Source organism: Barbus barbus (genome assembly GCF_936440315.1).
Source record: "Barbus barbus genome assembly, chromosome: 26".
NCBI classification, from domain to species: Eukaryota; Metazoa; Chordata; class Actinopteri; order Cypriniformes; family Cyprinidae; genus Barbus; species Barbus barbus.
Genome location: NC_136754.1, coordinates 29,112,394 through 29,126,844, shown reverse-complemented (window position 1 = coordinate 29,126,844; position 14,451 = coordinate 29,112,394). Strand labels below are relative to the sequence as shown.

Sequence of the window (14,451 nt, the reverse complement as noted above, 5' to 3'; positions counted from 1 at the left end):
TGTTGACTACAATAGAAAATTGTGTTGAACTCTTCAGTTTAATTGTCTGTAAAGTTGCTCAAATGTATTGTAAAAAGATGCATACAAATAAAAATTAATTTAACTTAATTTGAAAAAAAAAAACAAGAACAACAAAAAAGCAAATGCTGTTACAGTAATGAACTTATCTGTGGACTAAGACATCGTGGAAGGATTTAATACGAAACTTTATTTTTGTTAAAACAATAAACTATTTAGTTATTATTTGAGCTTAAAGTTATATAAATCATCATTTTGAGATACTAAGTGGATGACCATCTGGTTATGTATTGAAACATGTTAAGAATGAAATAATATACCTATATTATTTAATTATTTAAAAAAAAAAATTGTTAATTTTAAATTAATAATTTTGAAAACATTATGGATTTAATCTCACTTTATTTACCAGCGTGTTTGTTTAAAAATAAATAAATAAAAATTTACATATGACTGTGCTTCATTTTTCATGCTTTTTGCTGAAATTTGAGTATTAAACTTGCTTTTACCTTATATATATATATATATATATATATATATATATATATATATATATATATATATATATATATATGTGTGTGTGTGTGTGTGTGTGTGTCTGTGTGTGCATATATATATATATATATATATATATATATAAGGTGAGTTTGTGTTGTGCCCTTTCCAAACATAATATCATACTTTTCTCTGCACTACATTTCATAAAAATGGTTATTCATTATTTAGCTGCGAGTAAATAGACATCCATTCAAGAACCTAATCGATTTCTGATTCATGAGCGAGCTAATTCTTATCACTGAATCTGTTGAAGCGGCTCAAATGTGACCGATACAACAGCAGCTGTCAGCTCATGTCAACAATCACTGATTTAATGATCTCTTCGGGACGAGTCTTCAGTTAACGACTCGCTGAATTGTTCATTTCTGGCTCAAAATGAACAGGAAGCTCCTCAGAGCTGTCTAAACAGATGATGGATTCTTTAACTTGTCCGTTTAAGGGAATCAATCATGACCAGACAGCGAAGAGCAAACCTTGTTTACAATCAGACAAGAGAGAGACCATATCAATAAAGAAGAGAAAACATTCAGATTTCATAAGTTCATTCAGATGTACCTGTGTAGCAGATGAATATCGAGCGGTGGACCTGGAGGCGGAGGATTTGTTGGCGCCGTGAGGTCCTTCAGAGGGAAGAGCAGTGCAGCACTGAGACTGCCGCAGACACTTGCTGTACTCTTTACGCACCTGAAGACACAATCCAACAGCAGCTCCATTAACAGCCACAAACAATACACTATTCACAGCAAAGGAAAGGCTAGGAGACATTCAGTATATCAAAACTCATTTGTAGGTTTTCTAATCAGGCACTGAATCGACTACCTATTAAAAGTCTGGTAATGAAATGTGACGGCCAATTAGATATAATATTTTAGTCACATATCACAGCAGTGTTGCCAACTTAGCAATTTTGTTGCTAAACTTATTAACTTTTCAGACTACCCAAGCAACTTTTTCTTTCAAAAGCACCTAGAAACAAATTTAGCAACTTTTGATAAGTGACTTTAACAATAAAAAGGCACACATTTTCCATCTAAATGACACAAAAAGAAGAAAACCAAAGATGCCATTTGTAATTGTTCAACTTAGTTATAATGATAATTGAATAATTGTTCATTTATGATACACCTTGTTAGTAGCTTGTACACGCGATTGTTGATCAGTTAGTACACTGTAAGAAACATATCTAAACAAATGGAAAAGGTATAGTAATTTTCCAGGACATTATCCATTTTCCGTTGTTACCCTGTAACCCAACAACACAAAATACAATGCCTGTGAAAAATCAATACAGAAAATTCCTTTATATTAGATTTTGCCCTAATTTGTTCACTATAATTGTTCAGAATGTGTAGTTTGACTAGTTTACTAGCTAAAAAAAATTAATAAACAATTTGTAATCATTCAAAAATAAAAGTTATTTTTTTTTATATTATGCATTAACATTGTTACAAACAAATCTAAATGAACACTTAAAATAGATGAGATTTGATGTAGAGATCATTTTGTGTCATCATGCAATGACGTCACAATGTCATTAACCTTCCTTTAGCAACTTTCCCTGAAAGCTAGTTGGCAACACTGTATCTGAGCCTTTTGTGGCAATAACACACTGAATATGCCACTGAAGACTTGTCCTCCACATCTGAGCATAAATTACTCCTGTAAAACTTTTGCAGATTTATGAACCCTTTGAACTACAGGCATAACCCTTTATTAGCAAGGTGTTTGCATAAAATATTCTTCAAATATTCACACTTTTGCCTTGCAGAATTACAGTTCATCTTATTAATTTGTGGACATGCTGTATTTACATTTAAGATAAGTACGGATTAAAAAAAAAGAGAGTGAGTTCGAAATGATTCATTTGGATTAAACTGGTGGTAAAAATGCACCACGTGCTGCTTAAACAGACAGATGCTGATTCTGCAACAGATGTTATTCGCTTATCTCACTTGCACAAAAACAAGATTTAATATTCCTTGAAATGAATAAAAACCCAGAAGGAAGTACAAACACAGAACATCATGCATACCTGCAATAATGAAATATGTTGCGTAATACAAATACACTTTATGGATTTAATCTCACTTTGTTTACTAGCATCTTCACAGCTGGCCTTCGATTATAAAATTCAAACAAACAACAAATGCCTTTAAGGTCAAACTTTATTTTAAGGACCAATTCTCAGTATTAACTATGACATTTGCCTAAATAACTCCTAATTTGATGTTTATTAATAGTTAGTAAGGTAGTTGTTAAGTTTAGGTATGAGGTGGATCAAGGGTCTAGAATATGGTCATGAAGAATAAGGCATTAATATGTGCTTTATAAGTACTAATAAACAGCCAATGCTAGTAATATGCATGCTAATAAGCAAGAAATTAATAGTGAAAATTGGGTCCTTAAAGTGTTACTGTCTTTATATTAGTTGAATATCACATCTTTATTTCATTTTTTTATGTTTTTGCTGAAATGAGAGAGTTGAACTTGCTTCTCCAGTTTATTTTAATATCTGTAAAGGTGAGTTTTTTGCATCCTCTATTGTGCATGTGTTAATTTGCATTTTGTTTTATTCATGTATGGTGTTAAATGACCTGAAAAGTTATTTTTATGTATATATATTAGTGCAGTCAAATGATTAATCGCAATTAATTGCATCCAAAATAAAAGCTTTTGTTTACATAATACATGTGTGTGTACTGTGTATATTTATTATGCATAAATAAATACACACATGCATATATTTAAGAAAAATATGTTGTTTATATATTAACTATATTTATAATATAAAATGTAATAATATAGATATATAAATGTATATACATGTAATATTTTCAAAATATATATTGAATATGTGTGTATTTATATATACATAATACACACAGTACACATACATATAATGTAAACAAAAACGTTTATTTTGGATGCGATTAATCGTGATGAATCGTTTGACAGCAGTAATGCATTTATATTAATTTAAATTAAAAGCTAGCTCCTCACATGTAATGCATTTTGTGTTTGTGTAAACAAATGACCGTGTGTGTGTGTGCGCGTGTGTGTGTGTACGCGTGTGTGTGTGTGCGTGTGCGCATGTGTGTATGCGTGTGTGCGTGTGTGTGTGCGTGTGTGTATGCGTGTGTGTATGCGTGTATGCGTGTGTGCATGTGTGTGTGTATGCGTGTGTGTATGTTTGTGTGTATGCGTGTGCGCATGTGTGTATGTGTGTGTGTATGTGTGTGTGTATGCGTGTATGCGTGTGTGCATGTGTGTGTGTATGCGTGTGTGTATGTTTGTGTGTATGCGTGTGCGCATGTGTGTATGTGTATGCGTGTGTGTATGCGTGTGTGCATGTGTGTGTGTATGCGTGTGCGCATGTGTGTATGCGTGTGTGCGTGTGTGTATGCGTGTGTGTATGCGTGTGTGCATGTGTGTGTGCGTGTGTGTATGCGTGTGTGCGTGTGTGTATGCGTGTGTGTGTATGCGTGTGTGAACATACTTGGCAATAAAGCTCTTTCTGACATCTGATTCAAATATAATATAAATAAAATATAATTCATATTAAATATGATAAATAATCATCAGCAAAGGCTGGCCAATTTTTTGTCTCACTGTGAATCACATTAAATTGGAGCAAGAGAAGGTGAGCGACTTTATGAAAACATCCTTTAGGAAATGCCTTTGCCTGTAAATTAAACGACCTTTCACTCACAGATGGGCCTCTTAAAACAGGCATTTGAAAAAGACAACCTTGAAATTGTCTCCCGACAAAATCATCGGGCATAAGCTCAAAAGATTTGAGTTTAATTAAATACGACAAATAAACTTTGCAGCCAGAAAATGCATTATGAGCCAATAAAGAATGTTTTGTCGGACAAACCGATTCCTTCAGTATGGCTTGGGTTTACCTTCTTCTGCAGAAGACAGTGGAAGATGAAGATGAACATCCCTTGTAAGGTGTTGAAGATAGTGAAGAGGTACGCCATGATTACTGAAGAGTCGTTCAAGAAAAACAGGCTGAAGGACCACGTCAGGCAAACAAGACACAGCAATGCAAAAGCACCAAACACCCAGGACCTGAAAACCACAGGATTACAGTTATACATACATTTCATAGCCTTTTTTAAATATATCTACCCAGGCTCACTCTACCTACATTACACAACTAAAAAATGTACCTAAACGTATGAATCACTGCAGTTTCCAGTTGAAATGAACACTAGAGGCAGTAAAGCTCACAACGTATGGTTTACAGGGCCAGAGTTTCTATTAAGAAAGTCACATTTTCACACAATTCCTTGCAGAATATTAAGTTATGACCAAAACGATTTTAAAATGCTGTGAGATTTGAAAACTGATACGGTTGAATGTTAGTGTCACATATGCTGCAGCTTAATATGTGTGGGTTTTCTAATTCAGCAGATTTCCTCTGTGATACGATACTGCACTTGTGAGCTGAAGCCTGTGTGTAAGAGAAATTAAACCTTTGGTTTGTTGGTTTTGATTGCTTCTATTGTCCTCGTTTGTAAATTGTTTGGATAAAAGCGTCTGCTTAATGACTAAATGTGATGTAAATGTAAATGTTAACACTCTCAGGTAGGTTTGGGATAGGGTTTGGCGTACAGGGTTTGTTATTTTCCAACACGATAGAGCATTAATCTTTTAGCGACACTCACCAGACATTTGAATTCTGAACAATACGTACCAGAAACAACGTAATAAAAATGCAGCAATATGTGCCTGTACTAATGTAATAAAAACATGCCAAGGTCACGTATTGAATGCATGTTTTAATGCCACTCACTGGACATTTCACTTTGAAACTGCTACAAGGTACGTAATATCCATGCAGCAGAAATGTCGCCACAAACACATATTTCCAATGAGCCTGGGTTGCTTTTGTGAGCAATATCATACAATATCGGTTTATAAGTGCCAAACTCTCAGTAATCTCAGCCTGTCGATAAACACATTTTTACATCTCCGTTATCATTTGTGACCCTGAACCACAAAACCAATCTTAAGTGTCAATATTTGTCACAAGCTGAATAAATAAGCTTTCCATTGATGTATGGTTTGTTATGATCGGACAATATTTGGCTGACATACAACTATTTGGAAATCTGGAATCTGAGGGAGCAAAACAATCTAAATATTGAGAAAATCACCTTTAAAGTTTTTCAAATGAAGTTCTTAGCAATGCATATTACTAATCTATTCAGTTTTGATATATTTACAGTAGGAAATTTACAAAATATCTTCATGGAACATGATCTTTACTTAATATCCTAATGATTTTTGGCATAAAAGAAAAATCGATAATTTTGACCCATGCTATGTATTTTTGGCTATTGCTACAAATATACCCCAGCGACTTAAAACTGCTTTTGTGCTCCAGGGTCACATTCATTTATGACTTTCCTAGCATAGAATAAAATACTATGTAAGTCAATGGGTACCAGGAACTTCTTGGTTACCCACATTCTTTTAAATATCTTCTTTTGTGTTCAGCCAAAGAAATAAACTCATACAGGTTTGGAACGACTTGAGGGTGAATAAATTATGGCAGTTTACATTTTTAGGTGAACTATCCCTTTAATGTCAATTAACAGAAGTTAGATTGCATTAGCTTTGTGTGTTTCTGAATTAGTTTATAGCTGTTTTATGCATTTATTAATCTCATTGACATCCTTGTTGATTATAATGACTGCATTGAGTCGGTGAGGTCATGCTGAGCAAAACGCTGCTGATTTGAGTGCTATTGAGCTTATTTCCTCTCCGTCAGTGAGTCAATTAATTGTCTCTGATTGGCTATTGCATTCATGTGCTGTGTTTTACTCCCAATACACAAACACAAATTAATCATTAAAGATAACCTACTCAAAATAATAATTTGTTTGAGAACAGGACATTCATTTACAAAGCAGACTGATAAAAAAAACCACTAAACACTTTTATAAATTCAAGCCATTCCTACGAATAGACCACCCAGATACACACACAGCAGTGTATCACTGGACTCTTTCCCAATAGAGAGTCCAGCAACTATTTCTGTGGCTCAAATGTCCTGAACGGACGATCCCTTCAAATGGACACGACAAGAGGAGATTTCACGGCCCCCAGATGCAAGTTTAAAAGTAATTACGACTTTGGGTCCAATAAAACATCTTGCTTATCATTGTACGGCCCATCTGGAAATATGCATTTAGTTCCCAAGGACTGTGATCTCACATTGCAGGAAGCACACGAATTAGTTAATAACACGGTGCTTGGAAAGTTAACGTTTTCTGTAATTATTCCCATAAACCCCAATTAGCTGTATTTTAGTATTTACAGGTCCAGCTCCAGATGCAACCTCTACCTCGTGAAATGCAACGGCCACGCTGTTGTTATTAGCATCTTGCCACTTTGAATAAACCAATCAAGATGATAAGTTGCGACAACAAAATAGCTGAGTTCTAAACATGAAAGAAAACGTCAGAACGTAAAGTTGCACAGCTGCTAAGTGTGTACGACAGTATTGGAGACCGAGCTTACCGTATGCTCTCCAGTCGGCTGGAATCAGGTTTCATAGACGTTGAGTGTTTTACCATCTTGTACATAGTCATCACCAGAAAGATGAGATTGAGCTGTCGGAAAAGATAAAAGATGTTGAGAAGACCACACAGTCCTTGGAAATCACGTTTGCAATTCATCATTCAGATGGCAGATTTGTCAAACATCATTTCATATTTACATTCACATTCCTAAAAGCACCGTGCAATGATCTTTCTTGGGATCTGTGATCACCAGGCTATTAGACGACTATCAATGGAATTCAAAAATAAAAAATAAAGCACCTTTTATGTTGGCTGGTCTGAACTACAAAGCATAGCCTTCAATAATTCAAAAAGCAGACAGAGTCAACGTCAAAATGCAAGAATGCATGAACTCTGCTGGGAGTTTCCAAGACGTCTTATAAACTGTGGCATTATGCATGGACCATTTGAAAAGGTCTTGACAATTTTCTATTTTTAATAATTCTTAACATGACAATTAAAATAGGATGAAGATGTGATTCAAGTCAGTACAGAAGCTTGTAAGAACGTTGATATTAACTATCACCCAGAAAATAAAGTGCTACCATTTGTTCCTAATTCTGATCATAAAGATTATCGGAGACAAACTGCGCGTAGGCGCCATCGCAGACGAGTGTAAGTCATAACTTTGGCCCTGAAAATGTCTGCTTGCTGGCAAGAGCTTGTGTTTTTCTTCACCGCCCTGAACATGGGAATGTAATTCAGGCTGACCAGAGAAGACCTCTTAAAGAAACATACTTCAGGAAACAAAAAATGAGTATCATCTATATTAAATGTGTGGAACAAGAATAGAGCACCTCTATTAAAAGAAGCTCGTGTTAAAAGTTATTTTGTCCCCAGACTTTCCAAATTTCCCCCTGTATATAACAACAATATCCTGATTTTAGAAGCTCTCGCTACACAGTTTACTTTCTAACAAATTCTCAAAAACACTAGTCTAAAATGGCTTAAAAGTAAGTATTTTTAAACTATATATTTTTAAAACTATGTGGGTCACATACTGAAAATGTAGCATTCAAGCACTGACTGTGTATAGGTTAGTAAAGCACGTGTTGTTAGCTTAGTATATTGTGTTTGACTTCAATCCAAAATGAGAAAACCTAAATTACAAACAAGTGAGCACATTTAGCTTTGCATACAAGAGAATGAAAAACACACATCTGGTTTATTTCTTAGAGGCGCACACACACACACACACACACACATACATATACAGAAAGCAGCTAGAGAGAGAAAAAGAATATGCCTTTTGAAAAGAAAGGCACTGAATTCTTTGCTTTGTTGATCATCAACACAAACCACATGTAAACACCAAAAAATTCAACTCAATTTTTCAGAGCCTTTCAAATAAGGAGCACCCGCTCAAAAACAGAAAGAATTACCTAAAGAGTAGGACTGGGGGAGACAAAAAGCAAGCAAGCAATACAATTTTGATCAACTGCAAATTATTTGTTTAAATCTATATATACTTTGCATTTACATTCGGCAGTACTTTAGACTTGTCTGCTACTTCTATTTGACTTATCCAAAGCTATTTACTTACTGTAGAATATGTCACATAAACATGCTGCAACTTTTACAATGCAATTAAAAGCCATGTTTGCAAAATAAATAATAGTTCAGCAACAAAACAAATATGGAAACATTTAAATTCAAAGTTCCCCTGGACTACATGGTATATCTCGTGCTTCAGTCATGTCTCACCCTTTTCTGCATGGGACCTGGGCTGCGTTTCCCGAAACATTCTTAACGCTACATCGTTCTTAAGCTGTACCTTATCGTTAATACGTGTTTCCAGAAACATTCTTAGTTAAGTATACCTTCTGTAAGTCATTCTTTCGTAAGGTTGGTCGGGACCACTCTTAGCTATATCTTGGCGCTGTTCACAGTTCACTCCGCTAGTGGCGCTGTTCACATTTCAGTCGATACGATTGTAATTCTGTGGCCAGACAAAGTGCAGAACCACATAAATATTACAAATCTAACGTTGTAATACACCCAGTGTTCAATTAATTGAAGAAAAAATAAAAATGTCATAATACTGATGGTTGTTAGTTTTTCCATTATAAAATTATATAAAACGGCACATCGGCTGGCAAACCATTAGGAAGCACATAATTAGGAGTCTATTTAAAGGGAATGAATGCAATGGGGAGTTTGGTCAAACTATATGGCAGCGAGACAGCGAATAGTTGTCCTAAATCAAAGACGGCTGCGTCCGCAGAGCCAGTAAGTGTATGTGCACGATTTCATAAAAGAAAACTTTAGTCCGCTGGCTTCCATGTCAGAAGATAAAATGCTACAAAAAATTGTCCTGCCACGGGAGCAAATTCAGCAGCTTTTACATCTTGTTGGTCCAACTTCGTCAAGACAAACTCGACGGAGCTACCCCCTAAGCCCCAAATTCAGCTGCTGGCGGCTCTCTGTTTTTATGCTGTTGGGAGTTTTCTGGAGGTGGTTGGGGATGGATATGGGTTGAGTAAGACCTCGGTGTGGAGGTGTGTTCATTCAACCACAAACATCCTGCTCCGTCACGCCACCATTTATATATGTATGCCTTTAGCCAGGCACGAAGTGATGGAGGCACATCAAGGCTCCCATGCCATTGCTGGTGTCCCGCAAGTAATTGGCCTTGTGGACAGGACACTTGTCCCCATCGCCACCCCATCAGCGCTCGACCAGGCCTTCATAATATACATGATCATATAAACGACCCTTACTTTACCCACTCTATAACGCTAGGAGCTCCTGTATATAGTGAACAAACGATTCTCGAGCCATTGATATCAACCTATTCAGCACCACCGCCATGGACAGCACCTGCTAACATCGCACGTAAGAAGGTGTACCTTAAGCAACATCCTAAGGTATAGTTCGGGGAACACACCTAGGAAAGGTATACCCCTAGTTAAGGTGTACCTTTAGAGTCTTCGTAGAGCGCTAAGAGACACCGTTATCGGGAAACGCAGCCCTGCTCAGATTGACGTTTAGTTTACCATTTTCTTTCACTTTTAATCCTTATTTTCACATCCAATCCAACAATTAAAAAGAAAAACACAGTAGACCAGATATATTTTTGCTTGTTAAAACGGCAGAAATCATTATGTTTTTCTAGTTCAGTAAATAACTTGTCGGTGAATTAGACATTAATGGTCTGAGCGTTTGTACAGAAATGTTTTCTTGTGGTTTTCATGGTTTGGCTTTAATGGTTTGTTTTTCTTAGGCAAGGTAAGGCATGTGAAGTTTATTTAGCGCATTTCCTAGACACCAGTTATTCTGTTCACTTTAAATTTGTTTAGCCTTGGTGTTTGTAATAAATGATATTTCTAATGAATGCCACTCTAATATGTATACTCATATTCTTCATTCTTGTATTGTACAACATAACTCTACAACCGATGTGATTTATCAGTGTTTTCCCCCTCAACAATGCAATTTTGACTTCTATTCAGATGAAAATATTAAACGTGCATATTTTATCAGTACATGCTTTCCCTGTGAATCAGATTTATTGTTCTCTTGGTATTGCTAGCACCACACTGTACTGTTAAAAGTTATTTTGATTATGAATTACATTGCCGTGAATTACAGTACAGTTTTCCCCCTTCCTGTTTTTATTTTCTTTGCATATTTGTCACACTTAAAAGATTCAGATCATCAAACTAATTTTAATGCTACACAGAGATAATGCAAGTAAATACAAAATGCAGTTTTTAAATGATAATTTAATTTATTAAGGTTATTTTTAAAAAAAACCTGTCCAAACCTACCTGGCCCTACGTGAAAAATTAATTGCCCCCTCCTGTTAAATCATGACAGAACTGTGATTAACCACATTTTAGAAAGCGGAGTTAATTTTCACTAGACAAACCCAAGCCTGATTACTGCCAGATCTGTTGAATCAAGAATCCCTTTGCAGCTTCAGGAACTGGATGACTTGCCATAATTGATGGAGCCATGAATTCTGCACTCTATCAGAAAATCCTGAAGGAATTATTTTGTGACCTCAAGCTCAAGCGCACTTTGGTTATGCAGCAGGACAATGATCCCAAACACACCAGCAAGGCCACCTCTGAATGGCTCAAGAAATACAAAATTAAGGTTTTGGAGCGGCCAAGTCCAGACTTAAATCTGATTGAGATGCTGTGGCATGACCTTAAACAGTGCTTTCATGCTCGAAAACTCTCCAGTGTGGCTGAATAAAAACAACTCTGCAAAGAAGAGTGGGACAAATTTCCTCCACAGTGATGTGAAAGACTCATTGGCAGTTATCACAAACACTTGATTGCAGTTGTTGCTGCAAAGGCTGGCACAACCAGTTATTAGATTTAGGGGGCAATTACTTTTTCACGTAAGGCCAGGCAAGTTTGGACATATTGTTTCCCTTAATAAATTAAATCATTATTTCAAAACTGCACTTTGTATTTACTCAGGTTATCTTTGTGTAATATTAAAATTAGTTTGATGATCGGAATCTTTTAATTGTGACAAATATGCAAAACAAACAAACAAAAAAAAACAGGAAGGGGGCAAAAACCTTTTCTTGACACTGTACATTATTAATTATTTATTTGATAAGAAATCTAATAACATTTTCTGTATATAGTGAAAAATGTCCCTCCTTTAATATTGGCTTTTTCAACCGTTTTTTTTTTTTTTTTGTCTTTTTGACTGAAATTGTATGTCTGAAAAGAAATAGCAGACCTCGCTTTATGATTTAAGGTATAATTCTTGCCTGAAGCACAACAAAATGGTATTAAAAACTGGAAATAGGAGATTAGAAAGCAGAAACAGGTCAACTGACACAAGGAAAAGACATGGGAGGGAGAGAGAGAGAGGTCGGGTCTGTTAGATCATTGATTATGGTGCTGTTGAGTGTTGCTGTTGAGCCACCAGGAGCCGCTTTGCTCTGGGATGGGTGGAGAGGCCAGGAATGCATTTATAACACAGCTGGGAGTGATGACACAGATCTGATGAGACGGCCAGGCACGAAGCACCTCTGTGCCTCCCGTCCTCCCCCAGCTCACCCTTCCATTCCCCAAAATAGACCCACAAGCACAAGTTTAATATAAACCAGTTTGTGTTCAGAGACATGTTTCCTTGCTAGCTGACTGAGCCTGTTGAAGTATATCTTAGTATTTCCTGTTGAAAGGTCCAGGGGAGGATCTGCTTAATTGTAACGAAAATGTCATGCAAGATATTTTGCGATAAAGTGCCAAGAATTATGATAATGAGAATTTAAGGGAGAAAGTAATGTCATATTTAAATAAATGGATAAAGAAACGGTCGTACACAAAGGGTTTTAGCTTTGCTTCTGGGGTAAAATGTGACCTAGATAGGCAATGCACCCATTTGTGTTAAATTCATGGTTACAGAACGAGATCTCTCGGAGACAGGAGGAACATGGATGTATTAGGTGTAACGTTGTATGCACATTTAAAGTAAGTGCATGTATAAATTAAACAGCACTGACTGCACACTTCAGTCTCTCGGAATTTCAGGGCATTTCATTTTAGAAAATAGTGTGGATTTTTTTTTTTCGACCTTTCATTGTGAAAGACATTCTCACCAAGCAAAATTATGCCATTCGCAGTATAGTTACAACTTCATCTATCCACAGCTGTACTGTAAGTTCCTGCAGTCCCTACTTGTGACAGTGGAGAGCACTCCCTTCATTTTCCCACATTGTGTTATGTCGCAGCTTTAAAAAGCTCATTTAAAATGCTTTAATTTGTGATTATTTTTAAATAATTATTACTGTATTTTACCCAATAATGACAAAGCAAAAAGCAGACGTGTGGTAATTTTACAAATTAATTAAAAGGCAAAATCTAAAATATGACATTGATATGAAGTTTACTTGATGTTTAGCTCAGGTGAATCCCCTTTCTCTGGTTCATGTTGTTTTTACCCTTTGATTCCGGTCCACGTGTGGCAAATTCAATTGATTGGATATGATTTTGAAAAGCCTACACCTGTCTATATAAGGTCTAACAGCTGTAAATAAGTATATTAGAGCAAAAACCAAGCCATAATGTCAAAGAAAATGCCTGCAGAGCTCAGAGACGGGATTGGGTCTAGGTACAGATCTGGTGAAGGTCACACATCTGCTGCATTGACAGTTTCCAAGAGCACAGTAGCCTCAATTTTCACTTGATGAATGAAGTCTCACCAATGGGAGCACAGTAATCATAAGGGATCAACCAAAATAAAACAGCATTAATCATCAACCAATGGGAAGAAAGCATATAATACTGAGATATTTGAATGCAACATACATTACCAAGACATGCAAACAAAACATACATTCAGTTGGAACTCTACTGAAGAAACTACAGACACAATTCAACACATCCCAATGAACCACAACACCATGAAAATATGGCAATTGCATTAAAATTCCATACATTTAAATAAAGATGTTCGTGGGAAATGTGAAAAACTTACCATAATGATAAACGTTACAGGGCCAATGAAACTCCAAATGAAATGATTATCAACCCTCAACCAACAGCTGGAAAGAGGAAAAAAAGAACGAAAGAATCAGCATAGAAGCAATTACTTAAAGCTATGAACACACTGCAAAGGTTTGAGAGTGACAACCACTTTCATTGGAGGGAATGAATTCCCTAAATCAGTGTTTCCCAACCATGTTTCCAGAGGCACTTCACATTTTGCATGTCTCCCTTTTCTAACCCATCAATTTCAGGTCTTACTAACGAACTGATGAGTTGAATCAGGTGTGTTTGATTAGTAAGAGGTCGAAATATGCACTGTTGGTGTGCCTCCAGAAGCAGTGTTGGGAAACCCTGCCATAAATTATTGTTTTGTCTAATGGAAAGAAGACACTCAGGCTGCCCCAAAACTTGTGATGTTTGACTGTGATGACCACCGTAATATTCTGGAACTTTATTCAGAGATTTCATTATCTGGAGAGATCAGAGGTCATCTTGGATGGTATGACCAAAATACTGTGTCACAATGCAAGTTATTTTATTTTACAGTGACAGTATACCAAAATTTATTGATGAATTTAATACAATTTTGCTACAATAGCAAAACAAGTACAAAACTCAAGTTTTCAATAAAGCAAAGATACAAATAAATTAAACAGTGAAGCTTATCGGGAACCTAACAGTATCAAGTAACCAAGCAAATATTCAGAAAAAAGGTTACACTTTATTTTAAGGTCCAATTCTCACTATTAACTAACTATTAATGATGACTTTTGCCTCAATAAACTCCTGATTTGCTGCTCATTAATAGTTAGTAAGGTAGTTGTTAAGTTTAGGTATAAGGC

General features: G+C 35.9%; 1 protein-coding gene across 2 annotated transcripts in view; it reads right to left on the bottom strand.

Moving 5' to 3' along the window:
* The window catches only part of LOC306846542 (adhesion G protein-coupled receptor L2-like), a 135,189-nt gene that overhangs the window by 27,454 nt on the left and 93,284 nt on the right, over window positions 1-14,451 (bottom strand). For both annotated transcript variants that reach the window (XM_079379988.1, XM_079379989.1), the window contains exons 15-18: window positions 13,599-13,665; window positions 7,111-7,202; window positions 4,482-4,650; window positions 1,132-1,260 (exon numbers count right to left, since the gene is read on the bottom strand). In XM_079379988.1, the coding sequence (XP_079236114.1) occupies window positions 1,132-1,260; window positions 4,482-4,650; window positions 7,111-7,202; window positions 13,599-13,665 (457 nt within the window). The remainder of the gene's footprint in view (window positions 1-1,131; window positions 1,261-4,481; window positions 4,651-7,110; window positions 7,203-13,598; window positions 13,666-14,451) is intronic.